The 25,332-nt window shown below is 41.5% G+C and overlaps 1 protein-coding gene across 1 annotated transcript in view; it reads right to left on the bottom strand.

The window, feature by feature from the left end:
• Positions 1-25,332, bottom strand: part of scfd2 (sec1 family domain containing 2) — an 80,286-nt gene that overhangs the window by 30,847 nt on the left and 24,107 nt on the right. The window contains exon 5 of the mRNA XM_058639382.1: positions 11,976-12,270. Coding sequence (XP_058495365.1) covers positions 11,976-12,270 — 295 coding nt within the window. The remainder of the gene's footprint in view (positions 1-11,975; positions 12,271-25,332) is intronic.

The raw sequence follows: 25,332 nt of genomic DNA, 5'->3' as shown, positions 1-25,332 counted from the left end.
AATAAAGGGCAGTGCTGGTAAAAAAGAAACTGCTGCAGAAGACTGAAAAGTTGTCATTTCTTTAGAAGAATGTAGTTCCAATAAAACTGTTTTTTTTTTCCAGTAATGTGGACACTCAGTTTACATGTGTTTACACTCAGCTCGGTGCACTGCATGTGAGCTGTATCGCAAAACATCCTGAGGCTAACAGTGGCTCGTAAATGTCCAAGACAGACGGAAAAACCTAAAAATAAAGGACATCGGTGTTATCTTAGAAATCATGCTATTTTATTAAATGTTTTTGGCCTGCGCTTTCCTTACAAAGCATTTTAGAAGCTAAAAGTAGCTCCAGGGTCTGAGAGACTCTCGACCTGCCCACAGTCACTGAGCTGCTACAGGTAATGAGCCTCATCATGTCAACCATTTGTAAAATGTATTCAGGCGATTACAACTACAAGCTATAAAGATGAAATCAGATCATTAACATGACAATAGTGCCATGGAACTGATGATTTGTACAACGCTCCACACAGTTAACCTGGAACACTAACGAAGCACTGATGAAGTTATAATTTCATGTTAATCTAAGATTATGCTGGTGGAAGTAGATTAGGGTGGAACCAAATCTACTCTTCCAAGTTAAATAGAAGGAAAAAAATGCTGTAATTGGGCTTTTAAATGAATCACAAGTGAGTGTAAAATATAATGCAATAAACCGATCAGAGTTCCATGAACAGCTACAGTAGGTGCACTTGCACATTAAGGGTGGATTTATCAGGTAGTAAGAGAGAAGCTGTGCAATTTACCATCTGCATGTGTAACATATACAGGCGTACATTGTAGACCTGCTTGAGCAGGTGAATGAATACTAACTTATAATCAGCTTCGAATAGCAGCAGCAGCAGAATGTATTTTCTTGCTTGTAGTGTGGCATTCTTTCAATCTTGATTTCTGCCAATTTCTCCCACACAATTATAAACGTTTTAGTTTATTCTCAGGTTTCATCAAAATACATATTAAGGATTTCACACTAATAAAAGCAGGAGAAGATATAGATGTGTTCAAAACTAACAATAATATTGTCAGGGTCATGTGGTGTAAAACACAGGCCACATTCTGTGATCTTTAGCATTTTGAATGGAATGATGTGACTGAAATCTTATACATTAACAAGCTTCCAATGAGTTTAACTCCATTTTACTCCATGTGTATGTAATGCCTAAGAATGTCTTGAACTAGCGTTTTTTTTACTGCAGCCATTTTAGACATGAAATAGGAGCATACATACATGTGTTTTAAATTTCACTCCAGAGTCCTGCTTTTGTTCGAGTGTAAGAGGAGGTCACACTAAATACTGTTATTCTAATAATGCATAGATATTGTGTGCATGTTGTGGCTGTATTCTAATAAAGAGAAATCATTATATTATATGAAAATGATTATAAACGGCCATTATAACATTGCTAAACCACAAATCTAATGGTGGCCTATGACATTGTGTATTTTGTGAACTAACCCTTTAGCCGTGGTCAGAATGAATGGAATACAGCTATCATGCTCTGGCAGTAGTGAGTTAGAGGGGAGTGATGTACAAGGCAAAGTTGTCATTGCCAGATAGAGAACGGGGGTAAAGATAAGGTGGCGAGTCCCACAGACACAGAGGAAGCCTCCTATCACAGGAAGCTCCTTCTCCAAAATGTCAGATCCTCCTAATCGCTGCCGTTCTTCCTGTTTCAGTCCCTCAGAACTGGACTACATCACACTAGCACTCCAAATGTTACTCAAAACCAATCGCGATCATACATATACTTAACCATCCAGGCGGCCATCCTACACAAACATCACATCCTGGTGGGGCTGAGGCTCACATCAAAGAGGATTATAGGGTGGATGAGGCCAGTGCTATGGTGACTGCCAGCAGACATACCACTTATTATTTCTGACCTCGACATGTTGACACCACCCATGGATTATGGGAACAACATCTCACAAGTATTTGTCTGCTTTTCTCTTTCACTTTCACGCGCACACAAATATGTAACCTGTCCGGCGTCCAATCACAACAGTCCGCTTGGCTTCCGAGTAGCTTATAACTGAATAATGCGTGTGTGTGTGTGTGTGTATCATATTCATGGCCTGAGGGTGGACAGTGTACCCGCATTAACCTCTGCTGAAGAGACGTACCGCTCACAAAAGTAGGTTAGCAAAACACTAATAACACCGTGCACCCCTAATAACACACACTCTTCATACACGCCAGCCCTATGCAAACACACAAACTTCATAATCCTGTCATTCTACATACACAATGGGCTAATCCTCTCCCAGAGCTGTCATTGGATGGATTGAGAACCGTGTCTCACAACTGAAAACACATCAAGTTTAAAATGTTGGAAAAAAATGTTTAAATGTGTGTGTGTGTGTGTGTGTGTGTGTGTAGCCCCAGGATGGCTGCTCCAAACTGAGAGACAGATGTTTGCATTTATGTGTGTGTGAGTCCATTATTCAGTCCAATCCGAAATGAGACGGCCAAACCTGACACAGCAATAGTATAAAATACACATCAGTGGATCAAATACAGGAATACGTCTCTATAAGCCAATTTGATTTTTACGATTATTATAATATAACCAAGTTACCTACTTTAACCTTAATTCTCATGGCCTTTAATAAGAGATATTACCTCTATCTCTCTATCTCGATCTGTCTAAGCGTGTGCTACCCTAATTTAAAGCTGCTTGAATCAGACATATTATACATGTTGTTAACTATTTACTGTTAATAAGTGAGTATTACATTGCTGTATGTACATATCTATGTTCAGCAATATGCATGGAGAAAGTGGAGACATGGCAAGAGAGAACAGGAAAAGGAGAATATTAATATCCCATACTGGAAATAACACATTGCTTTCAGTAGATTTTCTTAGGATTTGCTATCGCTACAAACGGGAGAGGGAAATTAAAGTGCGGCCAAAAATAGAGAGTGCTTTCAGTGTGGAGAACTGAGTTCTGTGTTGGGTCAGGGACTTAGAGAAGGAGCCGGTGTATAGAGGAGAGCATACAATAAAGGGGTGGGGGTGTTGTTTTGGCCTCTAGGCATGGGGCAACAGTTACAAGGGATTTGTGTATATGTGTGTGTGTTTGTTTTCAGGAGGGGCTGAGTTTACCCCGGTTTCACTGCAGCAATTCTCGCAAGAGACAGTCATTATCACCGCCCACACTGTGTGGATGGTGGTGATAACCGCACTGACGGTCCTCTTCTCCAAAATGTGTCTCTTGTGAGAGGCCGCAGAGAAAATGTGAACCAGTCCATTCATCCTTCCATCTTTCCATTCATGCCTGGGCCATCAGAGATGCAAGAGACAAGAAGTAACGTTGAAGGTGATAGTGCTGAGCTCAGAGACACTGTGCAGAAAGCAAGCAGCCGTTTGCATCACAGAACAGGGCAGAGTGTGGATGAATGCAAGTACTGTATGAGAGGCCGCCTGAGACGCCATGAAGAAACAGACAGAACCTATAGAGAAGATAAGGTGATGCAGAGGCAGACATCAGAAAAAGGGATGGAGGAATAGCTTCCATCAACGTACGGCACTCTGAGTCAGACTGAGTACAGTACATCATCATTGAGTCATCTGGTAATCACTACCATGGACACCACAGCCAACGATGTGCCAAAAAAGAGCTGCAAAGGAGGAGGGGGTGGCCTCATATATTACATATTTGCATGTTCATTTGCATGTCCTTTATGAAATGTTTCCATGCATACTTTTTTATTTAAGCAGGAAGTGGCTTGAGATAGAAATCTCTTGTACGAGGGAGACCTGGCAAAGACAACTGTCTCGTTACAGTTCAGTTTATCAAGTATGCATTCTAGGTTTTTTGTGTTTTTCTATGTCTAAGGGCCCCACATTTCAACTTCACCTCTGCTAATTGTGTATTTGAAAGTGACAATAACCCGATTCTTATTCTGCTACAACAATTAGCCATAGCAGTGAGTATTAAGAAGAAGGTTTGGCTGATGGGACAAAACAGCGTGTCAGAAGTATTAAAAGTCTGCACTGGATCCATGTTTATTTGTGCTTTGATCAGCTATTTAGAGATTTAATCATAGTTTCTTTTATGTTTAGGCAAATCCTTGTACAGCTGCTTTGTGTTAAGAAAAACTCAAACTCTGAAGAGTCCAGGCGGCTTGTTTTGACAAACTTCCTCTGTTATACATAAGAGATGGTTTTGTAATAAAAAGGCACATTCATATTTCTCCAAGTTTCGTGCTGAAGAAGAACTGTTTTGTCTCATGTTAATAATACACCAATATAAGAGAGACTTAACAAGGACATCTGATTATATGACAAACCTAACTGCAGTCTAAAAAGATATTTGGAAGAAGAAAATGCAAATATATTGCAAAAAAAATAAATAAAATAATATTATGTTTTCAGGCCAAAACATACTTTTTTCTTTTTCATACTAGCTTAAGTGACTTTTCTGTAAGTGAATTCGGTTTCTACGTAAGCATCTCACTAAAACTAGGATACATGAGCTGCACACGCGAGTCAAGAACCATCATGCATGTACGGTAAATGAATCTGCGGAAAAAAACACTGCTTAGTCAATGTTTCACCATTGAGCGCTGGAGAGGAGGCACGCAGCCTGTCTCAGCAGGAGGGTTGAGTCCAAACATTCTCCCTGACAGCCCCACCAGTTTGAAGGCCTGTGTCTGGTCAGTGTGGAGGTCAGCTGAGTAGGGGGAACAAGGAGATAAGCCTATCTACCCACAGAGACAACAGAAAGTGACCAGACACCAGCTCACATGTAAAGAAAGAGTCCTTTCTCCTCATTTCTTGGTATCTCCATTCCATCTACAGGCTGAACCTGCAGCTCTCCATAGGGACACTTTGATAACACAGACTGTTACTTTCTTGTGATTTAGGACCACCTAAAGACATTCAGAGTGGAGTATGACATGCATAGTGTGTAGCACAAAAGAACAGAAAGGGGGGAGCAGAGAAAAAATGTGTATTTCTGAGATTCACTGCTATGAGGGGATGTAAGAGGAGAGAGACTATTAAAAAAAAGAAATGAAGGAGGAGGCCGGGGAGTAAGGGGGCGTTCCTGCTGGCTCAGGGCTTGATTAACACCAGGCCTCCTGACAGGAAATGACCCGGCCAGCTCATAGCGCCAGGAGAGCTTCCATCTGGTGTCGAGGCCATGGAGAAATTCTCCACCCAGGAGAACTGGGAACCAAAAATGAGAACTTAGAACTGAATGAACACTCCATTTTCAGGACTCAAGGATTAGTCCCAGTGGTTTATCAGGACTCATGCCATCATTCTGTTATGAATGAGGCCAAAAGCAGTGATGAGATGCAGCATTTTCACTCCGGGCCTTGAAAATCACAACCACATCACAGACTTTTACTGATGGCTGATGTAAGCGCAAGGTTTGCAATGGGCATTCAGTAAGGAGTGTGAAGCGAGGTACTCAGACTTTAGGAAATGTATCAAGCTGAGGATGGGGGGTGGAGAGCGTGAGGGGACAGTTTGGGGAGGAAAGCGGGTACATTAGGACAGGTCATTTTTCACTGCTCACTGGAATCCTAAGTGTAAACAAGGTCTTCCGCACCAAAAGATAAAACACAGATATACTGTAAAAACCAAGCGGGTCTGGTAAAAAACAGACTCACGCAAAGCACACTTTATATACACACTTATTTATGATTTTTTTTATGCTTCAGGTCATTTGTTACTACAGTCATCAGACTGTAGAAAAGCAGACCCTGAGGCAAACATCTACAACAAGAATCGCTGGCAAAAACCCGCTGTTAAATTATTCTCACATGGGTGACAGGAAATCTTTTTTGGGTCACCAAAATAAAAGATTTATTAAATGACACAGGCACAAAATGAAGTTTGGATTCATTAACAAAAGTGCTATCTATTTGAAAGGGCAATTTTCTCTAGTCTAAATAATATCAGATGTTACAGTCAAAATAGTCAGAAACATATGCACAGCTTTGCATGAGACAATTTTTTTATTGTGAATTGGGTCACAATATTTTGTCATCTTTAAAAGGTTTGGGAAACACTGGTCTAAGTCAAGCACAGACTATAATGTAGAAACTATCTATGCCAATAAAGGAATGTTTTCCCAAAAGAAGCCAGAGGAGTTTCCAGGGCAGAAGAAGGGAGAGGCGAGCAGGAAGTGTGTGCTGACTGGACTCCTCTGCTGACCTTCTGTCAAAAGGGTCCCAGGCTGACCCTTGCCTGCATTGACGCGTGTGCAAGGGCCAGGGGCCACGGTCTCAGTCAGAGTCCCTCTGGAGCCAGCCCGTGTGTGCGTCTGGTATATATTTCTGCTTTTAGCTTTGTTGAGTGTGTATGTGTAAGTACTTGCAAGTCTGTGTGGAATCATGATAGTGTTCTTTTCATTATACAAGCTCAATTCCCAATGGAGATATAAGTGCTTACAAGCCTTTTATGATGTGCATTTCCTGTCATAAATAAGAAGCAGAGGAATTCTCTGCTGAGCGCTAACACACTCCATAAAGCAAGCAGAGGTGTAAACTACACCCTGGACCAAATGAAATCTACCCGACGAACCGCTGCTACCGGTGACTGCACTGCTCTGCTTCTGAATGACAATACAACAGGTACCTTAAATGTGTTACTACATACAGTATTTCAGCGTACTTAACAAAACTGAACCAAAGCTCATTTAAAAAGACTTGAAAATGATACACGAGTTCTCTATTAGTATGAAATGAAAAGAGAATTCTTCTTAGCAGGGAATGATCCCAAATTTATAGATACATATATCATCAAATGTTTTAATTTTCAAGAGTCAAGAATTTACACTACATTTACAACGTAGCAAAACGATAAAGTATTAAACTATCAAGTGCATTAAGTAGAAAAAATAGTAAGGGTTAGATTTGGGATGCACGGTAAAAATCTTGTTTTACAAAAATGTCTACGTTCAACTAAAATGCATGTGTGGTGCAAAGTGAAATCATGTCCCAATTTCTGGCATAATTTCTAAAGATAGAAATTATTTTGGATAGAACTGCATAAATCTACTTCATAAATGCACAGAGATGAGAACAAAAGGGACAAAAACAGAGGGGAAACGAGTTCAGGCAGATGTTGAGCAGAAAAATAGACCAACATTATCCTCGCCAGGCGTAGTGTTGACAGTGAGTGGGGCCTGAGATCACTTTGACCCCACCATCTGTCACTAACCAGCTTACAACAAAAGTACATTGGCTGTTTGGGGCTAATAAAATAAAATGTCAAATGTGTGTGGAAAAAAAAAGATGGAAGATGAAAGTTTGTATTCTGTCTGAATAGAGGATCACATCTATATCATCATTGATGTGATCCTCCAAGCCCCATGTTACACTCAAACTAAAATTCATAAACATAAAAAAGAATGCTTCAGTTAAAGTATTTATCGCGGCATGGAGACTTGAAGGCAAGAAGGTTTCTACCTGTACAGCTCCCCCTCACTTGTCATTCCTATCAGGGCTGTTGCTATGTTGCTATGTTGCTATTCTATTTGTGTCTACACTCAGCAGCCATGCACACCAACTGCTTGTTAACACAAATATCTAATCAGCCAATCACATGGCAGCAACTCAAAGCATTTAGGCATGAAGACATGGTCAAGACAACCTGCTGAAACCGAGCATCAGATTAAGGAAGCAAAGTGATTTAAGTGAACATGGCGATTGTTGTCTGAGAATTTCAGGAACTGCTGATCACTGACAAGTTTTAAACACAACCTTTCTAGGGTTTAGAGAATCTGAAAAAAGAAGATATAAGAGAATTGTCTGGCTCATACATGCTGAGAAAGAAGACACCCATTGTCACCCCGGCCACTTTGGGGGGAGTACGGTAGTCTCTTTGGGGGTTGCAACGTTCCGAGTTTGCTTTCACACTTCACTTTAGTGAAACAAACTGAACCTTTTGAATAACACATTCCCCTCCTCGCCTGAGGCAGGAGAAGACAAGACAAACAATGAACAAGAAAACTCGCTCATCTGTTGGCGCAGGGGCAACTTCTGTTTCCGTCACATAAGCGCAAAACATGGTGCTGCATCAAATCCTATCGGTCTTGGATTTCTTATTTTGTTTTATGCAAACACGCTGCATGCATGTATGTTTTGGTTGTGTTGTACCCACAATGCCCTGCGTTGTAGACCGCTTCCTGCGTTTGGTTCACTTGAAGCGAACTGCTTCTTTGGTGGGCATCAGACTTCCGTTGCGCATGCACACCTCCCCAAACGAACCAGACTTTCCGAGCAAACGAAATAGGGTTCAATTAAGAAGGGCTGGTGTGAATGCACCCTTGATTAGGTGTTCTACTAAAGCGAGTGTGTTAATACTGCCTCTGTGTTACCTGCTATAACACAGTTCATTGCATACACATAATCACAGCCCGTAAGAAAGTAGATCATGGCATAGATACAAGCAAATATTGGCAACATTTCAAGACCCAACAATCTGCAGGCAGTGAATCGGGAGGTCTGATCGCAACTCTGTGTGTGGCCGTGGCTGTTAACCAGGGCTGTCTGGCCTGGCAGTGAGAATCTGATGAGCCCCTGTTAATTAAAGCCTGAGCTGCATGTCATCAGCTTATCTGATGTAGTGAACTGGAGAGTGCAATGCCACTGGCTGCGTTGTCCACCCAAGGGTCTATGGTGTTCACCTCATGGATGCATGTGTATGTGTCCAAGTGTATTTGTGTAACATAGGAGGAAGTAAAGAAAGAGCACCAATTAAAAATAATTGGGACTAATTTCATCAACACAGAGCAACAGGGGAAATATATTTAATCAGGCATAATCATTAGACTAACATATGCTCCACTTCCCCCGTGCAACCAGCTCCGTGCTTAAGGGCCACAGAGAGAGAAGAAGAGGAAGAAATACAGAAAAGGCAAGGCCAGAAAATGGGAAAGAGAGAGAAATGGAAAAGAACATTTAAAAAAAACAAAGAGTAGAAAAAGTTGGAGAAGTAGGCAGAGGGAGAGCTGGTGGCTCGAGTTATGTGTGATCCCTTTCATGTCCCTCATCTGGCCCGTAATGCTGTGCCAACCCAAACAATGACATTGGGGAGGTCCAACCCTCCCTCTGCTTCCCCCTCCTTGCCCCGTGCACACCCCACTGACAGGATGAATAACAAAGCCAATGTGTGTCTGAGGCAGAAAAGGAGAGAAGGACATGATATGAATGAAACCACTTCAATTCCAGTTAAAATCTTATTTTGCTAAATATTCTACGGACTTCTGACACAATCCTGTGTCATAGATGCTGGTAAATCACAATTTCCATCACTGGGGAATTCACAATCTTACTACTGGAGCCGTACGCCCACTCACTGACAAGTACAGACAAACTATGATCCATCATACTGAGCAAGCTAGACGTCCTAGGGTGAAGAATTAGGAATATTCTGGCTGGCCGGCTTTCTTTTTCATGTTTCCGTACCCCAATCATGGTAGAAGAGGTGAAAAAAATTTGGAAAGGGGAAGAAAGTTTGACTCTGCAGCAGCAGAAAAAAAGAAAAGAATCCATGAAGGAGTCTGAGACACTTTCATTTTTGCTTTCTGACCAAAAACAAAGTAGATTTTCCCACAACTGAATTAGGAATTAACAGTAACTGCTTTGAGCTATTTACAACCTGCACACATAACACAAACCACCCTTTTACACCGCTAACTGGCAGCTGCCAATCAGACTCCAGGTTTCAGGAGATAAGCTGGTTTCTTACCCAATCCCATTATATGTTTTCCACCCGCCGTGTTGCTCTCAACCAATACGGTTCTTTCCACATGTGGTGTTGGCTGTGGAGCATTTGGTTTAAGAGCTCATTTCACAGTCTACAATAAGCAGAGCCATTTTCTTGGATAAATACTGTACGGGCCTTTAATCAAAGCCATACCCCGAAAACAATGCAAACACATGTACGAATATATATTTCACAAGCAGAGACACAATGATTAAAAATGAAATAGTAACTTTTCTTGACTCGACAATGAACAACCGTTGAACACTTTATATTGTGAGTTTTTAAACTGCTCTGCTGTTCTTCTCCCTGGTGTGAAGGTAAAAGATGAAGACTTGGACATATCCTATTACTGTTTCGATGTGGCCTTCACTGGCAATGCATCAACGCTACTAAAAAATATTGTCTGTGGATTAAAAGTCTGATAGAGTTCTCTGTGCTGTAAAACTCTACTCATAAATATGATAAGTCACATGGTTGTTCTGGCTCCCATGTTACTTTTTTCCAACATAACCATGTGCCGCGGCGATGCAACAAAAACGTAATACGCACCAGTATTTGCTACATATTACAGTCTGCTTTGTTGTTTGAACAAAGCACTTGTCTGAGTTCATTTATGGGAGTGTTACACTAAAGAAAACTATGGTTCACTAGACAGGAAATATGGAATAACAAATAAATTCACCATGTTAAGTCTGAGGAACACGATTTCCTGAAGGCGCTCTTTAATCAAGTTCCCATAAAAAGATACTTTTGTTTCACAGACCTGTGCGGCATCCAGCACTTAACTCATTTGTCCTCATTTCTTCTTTTTTTCCGGCATGATGATCTTGTGTGTGTGTTATTGTTTTTGTAAATTTGTAAAAACGCTGTTCTCATGGCGGCCAGGTTTCATTTAACGTCTGGTTTCAATTTGAGTCCTTTAACTGGCGAGAATGTCACAATCGATGTTGTGCTCTGAAAGCGTACAGTGTGTGTGTGAGAGACAGAGAGAGAGAGAGAGACTACGTGACGCGTCACGTTACTCCAGTCGAGTACTTCGCTGGCTGCCATAAAAACCCTCACACAGGCAGTCGAGTGTGAACATACACACATTTCAATTGAAAAGAAAGGTGCACACACTGCTGACTGGGTAAAACACACACTCGCGCACACACTCGCGCTTACATACAGTGCACACACATAGACACACTGTTTTTGCTGTCTAAAACACACCTGGCACACAATGACAGGGTAATTTCCAATGATGTGTTTATAACAGAGAGTCGGGTTTTTAACATGATCCACATCTCTCGACCAGTGCCTGCCAAGAGGCCCCTCATATTCAAACTGCACTTAGCCAAGTAGAGCAGGAAGAGAGTGAGACAGAGTATGAGCTGGAAGAGAGAGAAAAGGGAGTAAAAAAAAAACAGGAGGGATCAACAACCTCTAATAGTGCTTTACATGGATTTACCAACCTCATATACAGTATACTACTGAAATGACCCTGCGCATGATAAGCACAAGTCTATTATTTCAGGGTGTGTGCTTCAGTATGGAGCGGGCAAAAACTAAAAGTAGCTCTAATTATGAACTATGTGGCAGGGGAGGAGACTGTGTGTGTGTAAAGGCTCAAGGTTAAAGACGCCATTACTCCTGGAGGTAAAGACAGCTGTGGTGTGGAGGTAGACGGTTAATTTATCTTAGGAGTTGGCCTTGATCTGCTCTACCACACAGTTACCAGCTCAGCTAGACCAGAGGAACCAAAAAAACCAGGAAACACACACATGCGCGCACACACACACACACACACACACACACCAGCGCGCGCCCGCACTGGTAGCAACGCAATACAAACAGTAAATGTTTTTCATCTCTATGGATTTCAGATATAACTGTAGAAATTAAAGTAAAGGGTCACGTCTCTCACACACTATTTTTCTCTTGCACTCATCCAGCTCAGACATTCCCACACTTGACAGTTTGAGTAGCAGTTTGCAAAACTGACCAGAAAATGTGTGTGTAGGAGGATGTGGATGAAAAGTGTGATACAAAGAGAGCAGAGAAAAGATGGGGTGTGAAGACTTTGATAAAAATCCTCCCATTAACAGGAATTAAACAATCTCCTGTTCCCACTGTTGTACTCTAATCTTTCAAGACCACCAGAAGATTTGGCAAAGTGCGGATGCTCCTAGAAATAACCATGAAGTGATTGCACTGATTCTCTCACCGGTGAGTTTCTGAAGCAAGGGGCTGAGCTCTGTCTCTCGTGTGATGACCAGGGTAAGTGCTCCTATTAGGTCCCTTTCCAGCTTCTCTAGCTCCTCCTCCTCTGTGCTCCGGTCTGCAGACAGTGCCTCATCAGCCAGAGAGTACAGGTAAACCAAGAGGAGGATCAGCTCGTCAGGCCCACACTCATCTTTCCTGGACCTTGACCCTGAGGATGAGCTGTCGTCACCTCCATGGGGCTTCATCAAGGGCAGCAGCTGCCTCAGCACCGTGGGGAAATCAGAATCTCCAAGAGCCTGTGACACAGACACAGAATAAAACGGGTGGTTCATTGGAAGACAGCACATTTATACCTTGCAGAGAGCTACATACACAGGAGTAATAATACTGATACTCTCGTCATGTCTGTACAGTGCACAGTAGCCAGTTAGCTTGGCATAAACACTAAAATAAGTTTACCTGATGATGGCAAACAGAATATAACATGTTAATCTTGCCTTTGCAGCAAGAAGACCTGGGTTTGTGACCCAGTTGGAATAAGGGCCTTTCTCCATGGAGTTTGCATGTTCTCCCTGTGTGTGTGTGTGTGTGTGTGTGTAGGTTTTTTTCTCTGGTTCTCCGGTTTCCTCCCACAGTCCAAAAACATGCAGGGGATTAGGCAAATTGGACACTCTGAGAGTGTTCGTCTCTATGTGGCCCTGTGATGGACTGACACCAGGGTGTACCCCGCCTTTCGCATTATGTCAGCTGGGATTGGCACCAGCAACCCTCATGTGGAGGATAAAGCGATGATGAAGATGAATGATGGATGGATGGATGTTAGTGGGTAAGATTAGCGCAAAGTTAAGCAAAGTCAGGCCATCTTTTTACTCCTGTTTCCAGTCACTGTGATCTTCCTCTTCTCTGGTGTTTCATGGCAGTTGCTGGCACTCTCCATTTGTATTTAATCATAATTAGTCTTTAATTTGTCTTCTTCCGCTTTGGTGATTTTCAATCGACTGATCTATCTTTGGGAAGATATTTTCCAAAATAAGACTCTCAAAAATGGCAATGAGCTAGTCAAACACTGGCAACAACTGCCTATGCTGCAAAGGAAGGAAGATTCTCAAAGAAAGTCGTACAACAAACTTCGTTAACGTGTCAATATTGGTAAATCGTCATGTGCCATCACAGTGCACAAGTGAAAACCACAAAAGGAAAAATGAGGTGTATGCTGCATCATGATGCAAAGCATATTAACATCATTTGATGTCACCTAATCACTAGTTTACATGCTTATTAGCTGGTTTCCTCTTGTATTCTCTTGTAAAAATAGTGCATGAGCTTAAATTACAAGCACAGTATGGGTGAGTTCATCTTTCCATTCGCCAATTTTACAGCTTTGGAAGACGCTGAGCTAAAGCTTAATTTTGCTCCATTCTTTTGTTGGCTTTCGTACGGGTACTTAACTGTTTCTGTCCTACTTTCTCACAATCACACACAATCTCATCCAACATGCTGTGGATGACAGGGCCATTTACAGAACACTGGTCACTCTGACAAGAAGGGTGAGCTCATAGGCCAATAAAACAAGGGTGTGGAGCTGATCTGTCTGATGAACAGCATGGAAATCAAATGAAAAATACAGCTGAAATGGAGGCAACGGGGTCATGGAGGGGAGTGAGAGGGAAAAATAATGCAGGGCGAAAAAGACACAAAGATATTGCAGAGAGAATTAGGTTGAGGGGTTGGCTGTTGACAATGGACGGTATGTTTGTGTCAGATGGAGCTACAAATGCCCCATGGATATATTTCATTTTAACGAGGGACTCTTCTGGAAAGAGCTTTGTGTTCCTCCCACCAAGACAAACAGGCTCTGAGAATAAGGGGCTTTGGACCTTGTGGTGGGCCCACTGGGGGGATCCTGTGTCTGACCTAGAAGATCTCTTGAGTGAGCCAATACAATCATACCCAATGATGGTGAGCCAAAGCCACAGAATTATCTCTTTGTCTCTCATATAGCGGCAAAGTAGGGGTCTGACTTTCCCCCGTTGATTGCGCTCAGTGACTCTGCCAATATGAAGTGTGACATGAACAGAAATTGTTGAAGGCATTAATCAAACCTCCTAATGTGTTAGGTATCAAATGAACACACTATTTAGCTGCGCTGTTCACTTAAACATGGTCTCCTCCCTGCCTCAGACCCCAGCCAAACACTCATCCCCCCGGGGGACATTCACACACAATCTCGCCACACATTTTTCTTCTTTAACATTGTGAAATCAAATACCTCTCCAAGCTGCACTCATTCACACTGCCAAACAATGTTTGGGACCACTCTCTTGCTCACGTCAGTCATGGACAACAATGAGGAGAGTACGACAAAGACAATTACGCGTTCCTTGTTTACTATTAATCTACTACACTTCCGTCTGTATATAAAATCCAAGAGGATGTTCACATGATCCAACACATTCTTAAAGGAGTTTGTACATGTCAACAAATGACATTTTCATTTCATTGCTGCTGCATCATGAGTTTGGGATCACAAGCTTTCAGTTCAAATAGGAGGAGCTGACAGAGAAGCCAATGGCCTCCACATCATTTATCCAGAGATACTTTGTGCAAACCTGATGAAATGTTCCCATCTATGAGCACATCAATGCTACGTGCTTCTAACCGAAGGCTTTTTGACTGCCGTTCTTTAATTGGTAAAAGGTTGGCCAATATGGCTGCTGGATAGTAAAAAGGTTGTAGGTTTTGAAGTATTACCATTTAAATGTCAGATGAAAGACTTTAGTTATCATTTAAGAGAATCCCTTATTTCAAACTTAGTTGCAAAGCAATGTCCATCTGTGATTAAGGTCATGAGTTGTGAGTATTTCAAGCAAAATACACACAATAATCGTACAGAAGGTTTACAGATGTACCATATGAGGAAAAAACGCAAGCCTGCAGAGAGCATGACTGATTAAAAGAGGAATGTACGTGATCTGTCGGACACGCAAAAGACAAATGACTGAAAAACATTCAGCCGAGCTGTTTGCTGTCCAACATTTCACAAAAAAGAAAGAACAACACAAAAGAGTCAGAAAAACAAGCAAACATATTTTGTTGCAGCATTACAGTACATGTTTTGATATCATGACCCCACAGGTTTATCTGGGGACCCCTTAGTAGACAAGTTCAGATCCCAGGGAGGGAAAACAAAGGATTTCATAGCTATTTATTGATTGGTCGCTCAAAGCTTTAAGCCAAAATGGCTGTTCAGTTTGTTTTATTATTCATCACTATTTTACTGATTTATTTATTTTGTGTTTTTTTCTATGTGTGGGGGATAGAAATGGTATGTACTTTTGTTTATTCAGCTGCTGAAAAATTTCTGTGAACGAACTCAAGTACAATACCCGCTATGACGAATAGCTTTTTTTTTTACAGCTTTCTCAAGTTTTATTTAATTCTTTCATCCATGTACAAGTGCGCTACAGTATCTCTTCTGTACTGTTAACTGTGAAGTGTGTCATTTGCTGCTGTCAGCTGCATGCCATGATGGCAACAGAGGAGGAAATGGAGATCTATGGTACAGACCTGCGACTGAACTGAGCGAAGCTGAGTGGGAAAATTGGCTGAAGCTGTTGGCACTGGCACTGGAAAGGTAGTGGACTGTACACCTCTGGGAATGGCAAGGAGCAGAATAGAGCATGCTTTCCAGAGGCACTCTGGATAACACAATCAGGGTATTACACTAGGGAATTGAGACTGAGATCTGAGACTGAGATAAAAGACTTTGCCGTTTTAACTATCCAATATTATGTATGGCGGACCAATCAGATGTTTTTCCAATGGTTCTTTTCCGTGTTGACACATTAACATGTAAACCTGTAATCTGTATTTAAATGATATTAGAATGAGAAATAGCAATAATGCATTTTGGTAATAAACAACACAATTTTTTTTTATTAAAAATTAGTTTACAACTCACCCTCATTAAATATACAAAATGACACAATAATCCATTATTTAATATTTTAATGGGATTTTACTAATGACATATCAAAAAGGATTTACAAGGACAACCTCAACCTCTCAAGTTGTCATTCATTTACACATGTGTCCCCGGCCAATCCCAGCTGACATAGGGAGAAAGGCGGGGTTCACCCCGGACAGATCCCCACTCCATCACAGGCCAATCATATAGAGATTGTGGAAGGACCCACAGGCAGATGGAGAGAACATGCAAGCTCCACAGAGAAAGGCCGATGGTCGAAAAAGGGATCCGAACCAGCAACCTTCTTGCTGCACGGCAACATTCCTAGCTACCCTCTGCAACAATGTGTGACCCCCAATTCAGTTCAATTAAATTAAATAAATTAAGTGCCACTAGGGCAATTAGTTAAGCATAGTAAAGCACAAAACAAAAACAATTTACTGTCTCCAGTAAAAAAAATTCTCTGGCAAAAAAAGGCTACTCAATTCAAGTGGCTTTCAGGGAAGGTTCTACAAACAGTGCATTTTTAGGAGCAGTGCAAGTGGCCTGAACTAGAGCATTACTGCTGTAATAACAGGAAGCTAAAGTTATTATTGCACGCCATTACTGAAGGCACTATTCCTGCCGCCATGCTCTAATGTGACTATTACACACAATTATAGAATCACAACTGCATTACTCTGTCAAAACAATGCCAATTTTAAAAGTCGCAATTTCTCGATATAAAGCCATTACTTAAAATGACTTTGTGTTTCTTATCATTGCATACTTAATTTTGACGGAAAACTGCCATGTGGAAAAATGTATAGAACATGAACCTCCTTTGTTCCCCCGACTAAAGACGGCTGGTTGGCCTATGCTTAACCTGCAGCTGGATTATTGGTATAACATTGATGCAATGCTGACTTATAGCTGGGGACTTTGCACCAATCATAAAATCTCTCTTGCTTTGCTTTGCTCTGCCTTGAATCCATATGCCAGTGATTGACAGATTACTGTCTGGCAATCTCAACCAATCCCAGGGTCCACAAAGGCTCAATCTCACCCAATAACAGAGTCGGGCCAAACTCCGCCTCTGCCCAGCATAGCCTGAACAGGAAACCAGCTCCAGATGCTACCCCTGGAGGAAGGTGACTGTTTCAGATGTAGCACAGCTAACCAGAACCAGGCCTTGTTTGCTTCACTCTCTGCCTGCACAATGAACCTTTTTCTGGGCCCCTGGGTGGGGGAGGGGTAGGTAGGGGTCCTTGTGGCTGCATGAACATAGCAGCCATAGGTTAGTTGTTCTAGCTGACCAAAGACAAACTGGCCAGGAGTCACGTTACATGGATGACAGACACGTCATCATTACCATAGTCAAAAACAAAACTGCACACATGAGCTTAATTTGAAAATATGTAATCACATCCAATTTGTGTTCACAAATAACATGAAACACTGGAAGGGTTACAAGCAAACTTTCTGAAAAATACATAAATCTTCTATTTATAAGGCGGCAACTAAGCTTTGACTCTAAATTATGTACAGCAAGCTTAGTCATGATTTGTCGAGGAACAGCTGGAAAACAAGTAGGAATGTCTTTAGTCTCAGAGAGGCTGGCAAAATCTCGAACATATAAACAACACGGAGAGTCAGCGCAAACTCACAAATACTACAAACACAAACATTTGATAAATGACTTATCTGAGCCCGCCAGTGCACTTGTGCAAGTGCAGTATCTCAGCAGGGACACATGCTCTTCGTAAGTTGTGGTGCTGACACTGACGAATCCTAGAACAGGTTCACCGGAAAACTTCTGTTTATTAAAAGACGGAAATCTACCTAACATGAGCAGGAATGGAAAAATAAAGTTTATCTCTGGCACTCTTTGTACTATAATTATTCTGTCTTGTATGAAAGGTGTGGACAATGCTTCAGGTTTTTAACAAGGAGAGCGGAAATGTGACTTTAAACACAAAAAAGAGCAAGTCTGCACAGGGTGTCATATGGTGGGAGAAGACCAGTTAATCAAATCACTATGTTTATTCTCATATATCAGCACCTTTCTCTCTGTGTCTATTACTTTTTCTTCCCCCATTTTGAAAACCAGAAAAGTTGATGATTTTGGAAGAAGAATCACATTTGGATTTGATGAAATACAATTCTTGACTGGTTCTTGACAAAGGCTGAAATACAAATTGAGAAACTTTGAGCAGAATTAAACTAGAGACATCACATTACAGCAAAACATTCATCTGTGCCCTGACCTATGTCCCATTTTTACATCAAAAGCTTTGTTTGCATCTGTAATGTCAATCACTGGTCATTTTCAGGTGACCTGATGACTCAGCAAAACACTGAGTTTTCGTTACAACAAATCTATTAATACTCAATATGATGTCATGAATTGACATAACTCACCAGTCTGCTAACTTGTATATAGATAGAAAAGCTCTTTAAGTTAAAAAAGACCTCCTGGTGTTGCTCCACCAGCCTGATCCTGATATTATATGTGGAAACACCAAGACATAAATCTTTAGTTTCAAATGAGGCCTGAATTACCACACAGTCTGAGTCTGAGGTGGGTCTGTTTTGTTTCTGCCCAGCAGTGCCGCCATGGTCATAGATCTGCATGCTGGATTGCAGGGAGTCAAATCTATGGTTTCCTGCACAAGGAGGTGTAGCTGAAGGTCAGTTTGACTGGAGGACAGATGAACAGGCAGCTGCTGCTCTGTCGGTACATGCAAAAGCTCTCAATTGCTTTCACATCAAATCACTTCACTTCTTTTTCCTTTTTTTTCCTCTGTCGGCAACTGTCTCAACATGAATCTCTCCGACTTATCTGCGTTTTTTCTCTACTGCACTGTGTGTCAAAGGTTGGCCTGGCACAGACCTTGAGGGCTATAATTTAGAGGAGACGTGGGACCCAATCACAGACACAAACATACGGTCCGTGCACTCCTCCCTGTCACCGCCAGTCAGCCACATGCTGGTCACTGTGGCTGGACTGTGTCTGCTCGGCACACGACAACCTGCCTCCTTATCACACTCGGCCTAAGATGCTGCAGCTGCTGATAGAAACTGAAGTTTTAATGTAAAACACTGCATTGATGCAGTACACGCCAAGTGTTTAGAAACATAAGGGAATTAATGAGCCTTTATTTTTGCCACATAGGCTGCAACAGATTATGGTTTAATTCACCAGATGAGAGTTTCTGTGCAGCCACAAACCCCAGGGCCATGTAAAATCTCCTGCACTTTTCTCACACCGAGAGAAACTGAATCATACGCATTCATGAGGAGACACGTTTGCACACTGGAACACACACACACACACACACACACACACATATACACACACACACACCCCTCTAATACTGCCAAGGACAGTACATTACATCCACGACTAATTGACTCAGGAGGCTCCAGCAGGGAGAAAACATCCTGAGGTAAACAGACGGTCTCTAGACAAAGCAGAATGCAACAACCGCAAGTTCTCTGCTGGCAGTCAAAGCAAAACAACAGTCTGCGACACTTTACAGTTTAGTTTTTCACTGAAGTCATGTGGCATGAACTCGATTACACAGATCACTTTTCTTTTCTTGTTCCTTTTTTGTTGTTGTTAATGAAGAAACTTGTAACGTGAAGGAGTCAAGCAGCCCATCTGATTCTAGTTTCTGTCTTACACATGGAGGAGAGGGCGCAGAGGTGGGGTAGGGGGTGATTAAGTTTAACCATCACAAAGTAGGAGATTTCAAAATAAGAGTTTGACTTGAACGGTGGACTGGAGAAACCTGCACACAAGTTTACCAGTGCTATAAAGACCCTGTTCCCTTTTTGAGTTAGATTTATTTGAGAGAAAACACATTCATACTTTTATATTATAAGTTTACAACACCATATTTTCTTAAGAGGGAGATTAAAATTTTGTATTCAGTTCCAAGGCCTGTGATGTCTTTTGATCATTAGGGGGCACTGTTGCACTACCGAGGACCACTTCATCTGTGCATGTACCAGACCTAACCGCTTCAGTCTCTTTCCCTCCAAAACTCTATCCCTCCATTCTGGAGAAAGCCACAATAGACAGGATATTGGGATGATGTTGAAATCTTGGATATTTTTTGAACTGCCCATGACGTAGTTTTTAACCTGATGAGGTGTCATCACAGACAGCTGTAGTGGATGCAGAGCTAGGAGAGTGTTTCTGTCATCTATTTTTAATAAAACAGGCAAATTCCTCATGAATATACTGAGAACGGCATGTATCACTGATGAGTGTACTCTGAGTCATCACTCCCGGGTACAGCTGCTATATATATATATATGTACACATACACCTACATATGTGTATATATATATATATATTTATATATATATATATATATATATATATACATATGTATATATACATATATATACACACACACACATACATGTACATGTGTATATAGTGTGTGTACTTCATGGAGACCATAACAAAGACCAAATGAGGCAAAACCTAATTTTGGAGAAATGGGTTAAGTTTAGGGCTAAGTTAAGAATTGTGGTTAGATTAAGGTTAGGGTTAGGTATTAACTGGTTATGGTTAAGGTGGAATGGAAGTCAATGCAGTGTCCTAAGAAGAATAGCTGTGCAAACCTGTGTGTGTGTTAGACCTCTTGAGCCACATATGGAAAGAGGCTTCTTTGATGAACCCTACATTAGCACAGAGGTCACAGACTGACTTAACACTGCATTTATGAGTAAATGAAAAAAGAGTTAAGTATACATCTATTTGAAAGCAAAGGGGTTAGTCATGCATTAACGTGGATGGGAAAGCAGCATGTTGCGTGTGTTTTTCCCTGTCACGATAACGTACTTCTCTATCTGAGACACAGACAAACACACCCACACACGGCTGCTCATCCCCAAACATTTATAAAAGCACTCATTACAGATTTGAGAAATGGAAAACAACTAATCTCCCTTCAGTTCCCCGTGTACACACACCTGCGAGGTTGTAGAGATGAATTATGGGGAAAATAAGAATGTTCTGGAACATGTTAATGACTGGAAAACATCCCAAAAGACAAACAATACAAAAACGAGAGAGGAGGAAACATGGGAATACATTTCGGAAGAGAATGTAGTTAGACCTCCATGAAGAGATCTTGTCAGTGAAGTGATAGTGGTAGGACAGTGCTACATAATTCCCACGATGCCCTCTGATGACCGCACTTATGATGTGACTCAGAACATAACTCACTTCACCAGTTGATCAACACCCATGTTTGTTGTCTGAGCAAGGAGGCGAATATACAAAACAGCTATAGGTCAATAACAATCATAAAAGATCTGTAACACTGACACATCCATCATGCTTGCACGCACGCACACACACACACACACACACAGAAAAATAAAGCCATTACTGGGTAAAACCAATATAATAAACATTTATTAGCATATTTGTCCTGCGTCTTTTACGAGATGACCATGGTTCAGACATACAGGAGCAGGATGGCAAGGGGATTGAACCTTCAAAATAAAGGTTAAGATTGGAAAAAAAAATAAGTTTATTTGCAACTCTTCCACTATTTCATAAATTGCATTATTGCAGATTAGACCTGAAAAAAACTTGCTGAGTCTAGTCTCATAAATACAGTGATGTTGGTTACATTGGTTAATGGTTTTATTTCAACGTGGTGACTTCCACTTTGCTTAATGTATCAGGAGCGTTCAACTGTGAAGAGAACACTATTTATGTGAGCAATCCAAGACCTGAGACAGCGTGGCATTCTGCACACACAGCGCTCCTCTGTCACACAGTTATACTCCCGTGCTGCTGCTAACACAGTCAATGCACTCAGACACACACACACACACACACTCTCTCAGGTAACATAAGGTATATGTGTTATACTTGTGTTTACTGAAATGTCATAGCAGACAACATGCAGCCTAGAGAGAAAGTGAGCACAGAAATGCAGTGATCCTTTTGTAGTCTACATGTCTGCACACACTAACACCCATTGCCCTGTGTAGATCCATCTGTTATAACACTCTGAATATCAGAGGATTTTAACAGGATCTCTTTTTGGCAATTTATATGGGCATTGACCCACATTTGATGATAGGGTCAAAGACCAAAACATGCAGTAACAGAGTTAGGGGGTCAGGATGGAGACAGACAGGGTGAATGTTTTTGTGTGTGTGTGTGTGTGTGTGTGTGTGTGAGAGAGAGAGAGAGAAAAGAAAACACAGCTATGTTCTGCTGACACTGGTTCAACACACAGGCTGAAACAGAACAATACAAACAACATCACCCAGGGTTTCTACTGCACAAACATTCCCAGAGCCTAAAGCCCACAGCTCAGCTAAAAACACTACCAAGTGGGGTGATTAGATTAACTCAAACCATTACTATATATGTGTACATACATATATATGTATATGTGTATTTTTTTTTTCTTGGACACAATGTAGCATTCATTGTATTACTGTTACCATTTTCCTTAAACTTTTTAACCTATTCCTCTGTTTATTTATCTCTCTTATTCCCATCCCTCTAGCCAAATCACAGTTCAGCGTTTTTGATGAGACAATTCCTTAATGAGAGTATCACAACTTAGAAAAATCCGAATTTACATCGGACATAAATCAAATAAAACTGCTTTAAATAGCAGGGAATGAAATAAAAAAAACAAATCAAGTAAAAAAATGACAGCATCAAAGAAATAGTGAAATAGTGATGGACGAAGTGAAGGGACTGATGGATTGCTTCACCAATCCAATTTCAATCCTAACTTCATCTCTTTGGGGTCTCATGGATCACCTGCACTTCCCAGAATTCCTGGGTCATAAACTGTGAATCCTTGAACATTAAGCCTCCTCCTCAACACTGACAGCAACAGCTTGACAAGGTTTCTCTCACTATGTGACTATTTGCATGGATCATTTCTATACAAGGGCACCTAATGTGATACTTTCAGTCTGCAGGGAGTCTCTTAAAGTTTGGCAGCTGTTACCAATGTAATTATTTCCCTCTCACCCAGGTGGGTCTTATATTATAAAGAAGACAACATCACTGACACGTCCTCACCATTATTCAAATGTAAGGGTGACAATGTGCCACAGGGTAAAGCAATGTTTGACTGGTCTGTCCGTTTTGTGATGGTTCATGTCGGGTAGTAAATCTCCAGACGCACCCCCACTCGTCTCTTTGTACACCATGAAAATGTCTCTTTTCCTCATCGTCTCCCAACATGTCTCTCCTTCCTGAACATATGGTAAACACATCGCTAATGCCTTGTCTGTCTGTTTGTCTATCCTGTGATGCAGCGCAGAGCCTCACTGCTACACAAGGACTAAACACATCACAGTGGCAGAGGGGTCCCACGCTTTTCAAACACAACTGCGTGAGACTGTGAGAATTACAATGGCACTTCACTTGTGTCCAAAGTACACCACTTAGCTAATATAATTCATTTTTTTTTTATTATTATTGTTGTTATTGTTTAAGATGTAACTTGCATGCAGCTGTTGTAAACATAAGTCCAGAGTGGTCTGGCATAACAGTGGTTTCATTCCATCGTCTACCGCTTTATCCTCCACATGAGGGTCGCGTGGCCACTGGTGCCAATCCCATTCACTCTCACACTCATACCTACGGTTCATTTAGAGTTTTTGGACTGTGGGAGGAAGCCAGAGAACCTGGGAAGAACATGCAAACTCCATGCAGAAAGTTGTTCCGAACAGGTTGTGAACACGGGGTCTTTTTGTTGCAAAGGCAACAGTGCTAACCACTACACCAACTGTGTGGCCCCTGGTTTGGTAGATATGTTAGAGATGGTTAATATTGGCTGAGTGGCTTAAAGTTTTCAATGTGAAATTATACATGTAAGAGTAAAAACAGTAAAACTGGCATGACCTGTCTCAACACAAACTGAATATGATGCGCTTTATACAGTGGGTACGGAATGTATTCATTTTTCACTCTTTGTTTCATTGCAGCCATTTGCTAAAATCAAAAAAGTTCATTTTATTTCTCATTAATGTACACTCAGCACCCCATCTTGACAGAAAAAAAACAGAAATGTAGACATTTTTACAAATGTATTAAAAAAGAAAAACTGAAATATCACATGGTCATAAGTATTCAGACCCTTTGCTGTGACACTCATATTTAACTCACATGCTGTCCATTTCTTCTGATTCTCCTTGAGATGGTTCTGCTCCTTCATTGGAGTCCAGCTGTGTTTAATTAAACTGATTGGACTTGATTAGGAAAGGCACACACCTGTCTTTATGAGACCTTAAAGCTCACAGTGCATGTCAGAGCAAATAAGAATCATAAGGTCGAGGAAACTGCCCAAGGAGCTCAGAGACAGAATTGTGGCAAGGCACAGATCTGGCCAAGGTTACAAAAGAATTTCTGCAGCACTCAAGGTTCCTGAGAGCACAGTGGCCTCCATAATCCTTAAATGGAAGACGTTTGGGACGACCAGAACTCTTCCTAGAACTGGCCGTCCAGCTAAACTGAGCAATCGAGGGAGAAGAGCCTTGGTGAGAGAGGTAAAGAAGAACCCAAATATCACTGTGGCTGAGCTCCAGAGATGCAGTAGGGAGATGGGAGAAAGTTCCACAAAGTCAACTAGACGGAAGCCTCTCCTCAGTGCAAGACATATGAAAGTCCGCATAGAGTTTGCCAAAAAACACATAAGGACTCCCAGAATATGAGAAATAAGATTCTCTGGTCTGATGAGACCAAGATTGAACTTTTTGGCGTTAATTCTAAGCGGTATGTGTGGAGAAAACCAGGCACTGCTCATCACCTGCCCAATACAATCCCAACAGTGAAACATGGTGGTGGCAGCATCATGCTATGGGGGTGTTTTTCAGCTGCAGGGACAGGACGACTGGTTACAATTGAAGGAAAGATGAATGCGGCCAAGTACAGAGATATCCTGGTAGAAAACCTCTTCCAGAGTGCTCAGGACCTCAGACTGTGCCGAAGGTTCACCTTCCAACAAGACAATGACCCTAAGCACACAGCTAAAATAACGAAGGAGTGGCTTCGGAACAACTCTGTGACCATTCTTGACTGGCCCAGCCAGAGCCCTGACCTAAACCAATTGAGCATCTCTGGAGAGACCTGAAAATGGCTGTCCACCAACGTTCACCATCCAACCTGACAGAACTGGAGAGGATCCGCAAGGAAGAAGAGGATCCCTTGAAACTTGTTGCATCATTCCCAAGAAGACTCATGGCTGTACTAGCTGAAAAGGGTGCTTCTACTCAATACTGAGCAAAGGGTCTGAATACTTATGACCATGTGATATTTCAGTTTTTCTTTTTTAATAAATTTGCAAAAATTTCTAAATTTCTATTTTTTTTCCTGTCAAGACGCGGTGCTGAGTGCACATTAATGAGA

This window comes from Solea solea, chromosome 9, assembly GCF_958295425.1.
Source record: "Solea solea chromosome 9, fSolSol10.1, whole genome shotgun sequence".
In the NCBI taxonomy this organism is placed as follows: domain Eukaryota; kingdom Metazoa; phylum Chordata; class Actinopteri; order Pleuronectiformes; family Soleidae; genus Solea; species Solea solea.
Note: the sequence above shows the minus strand (reverse complement) of the source record. Positions and strands in the feature narration are given on the sequence as shown.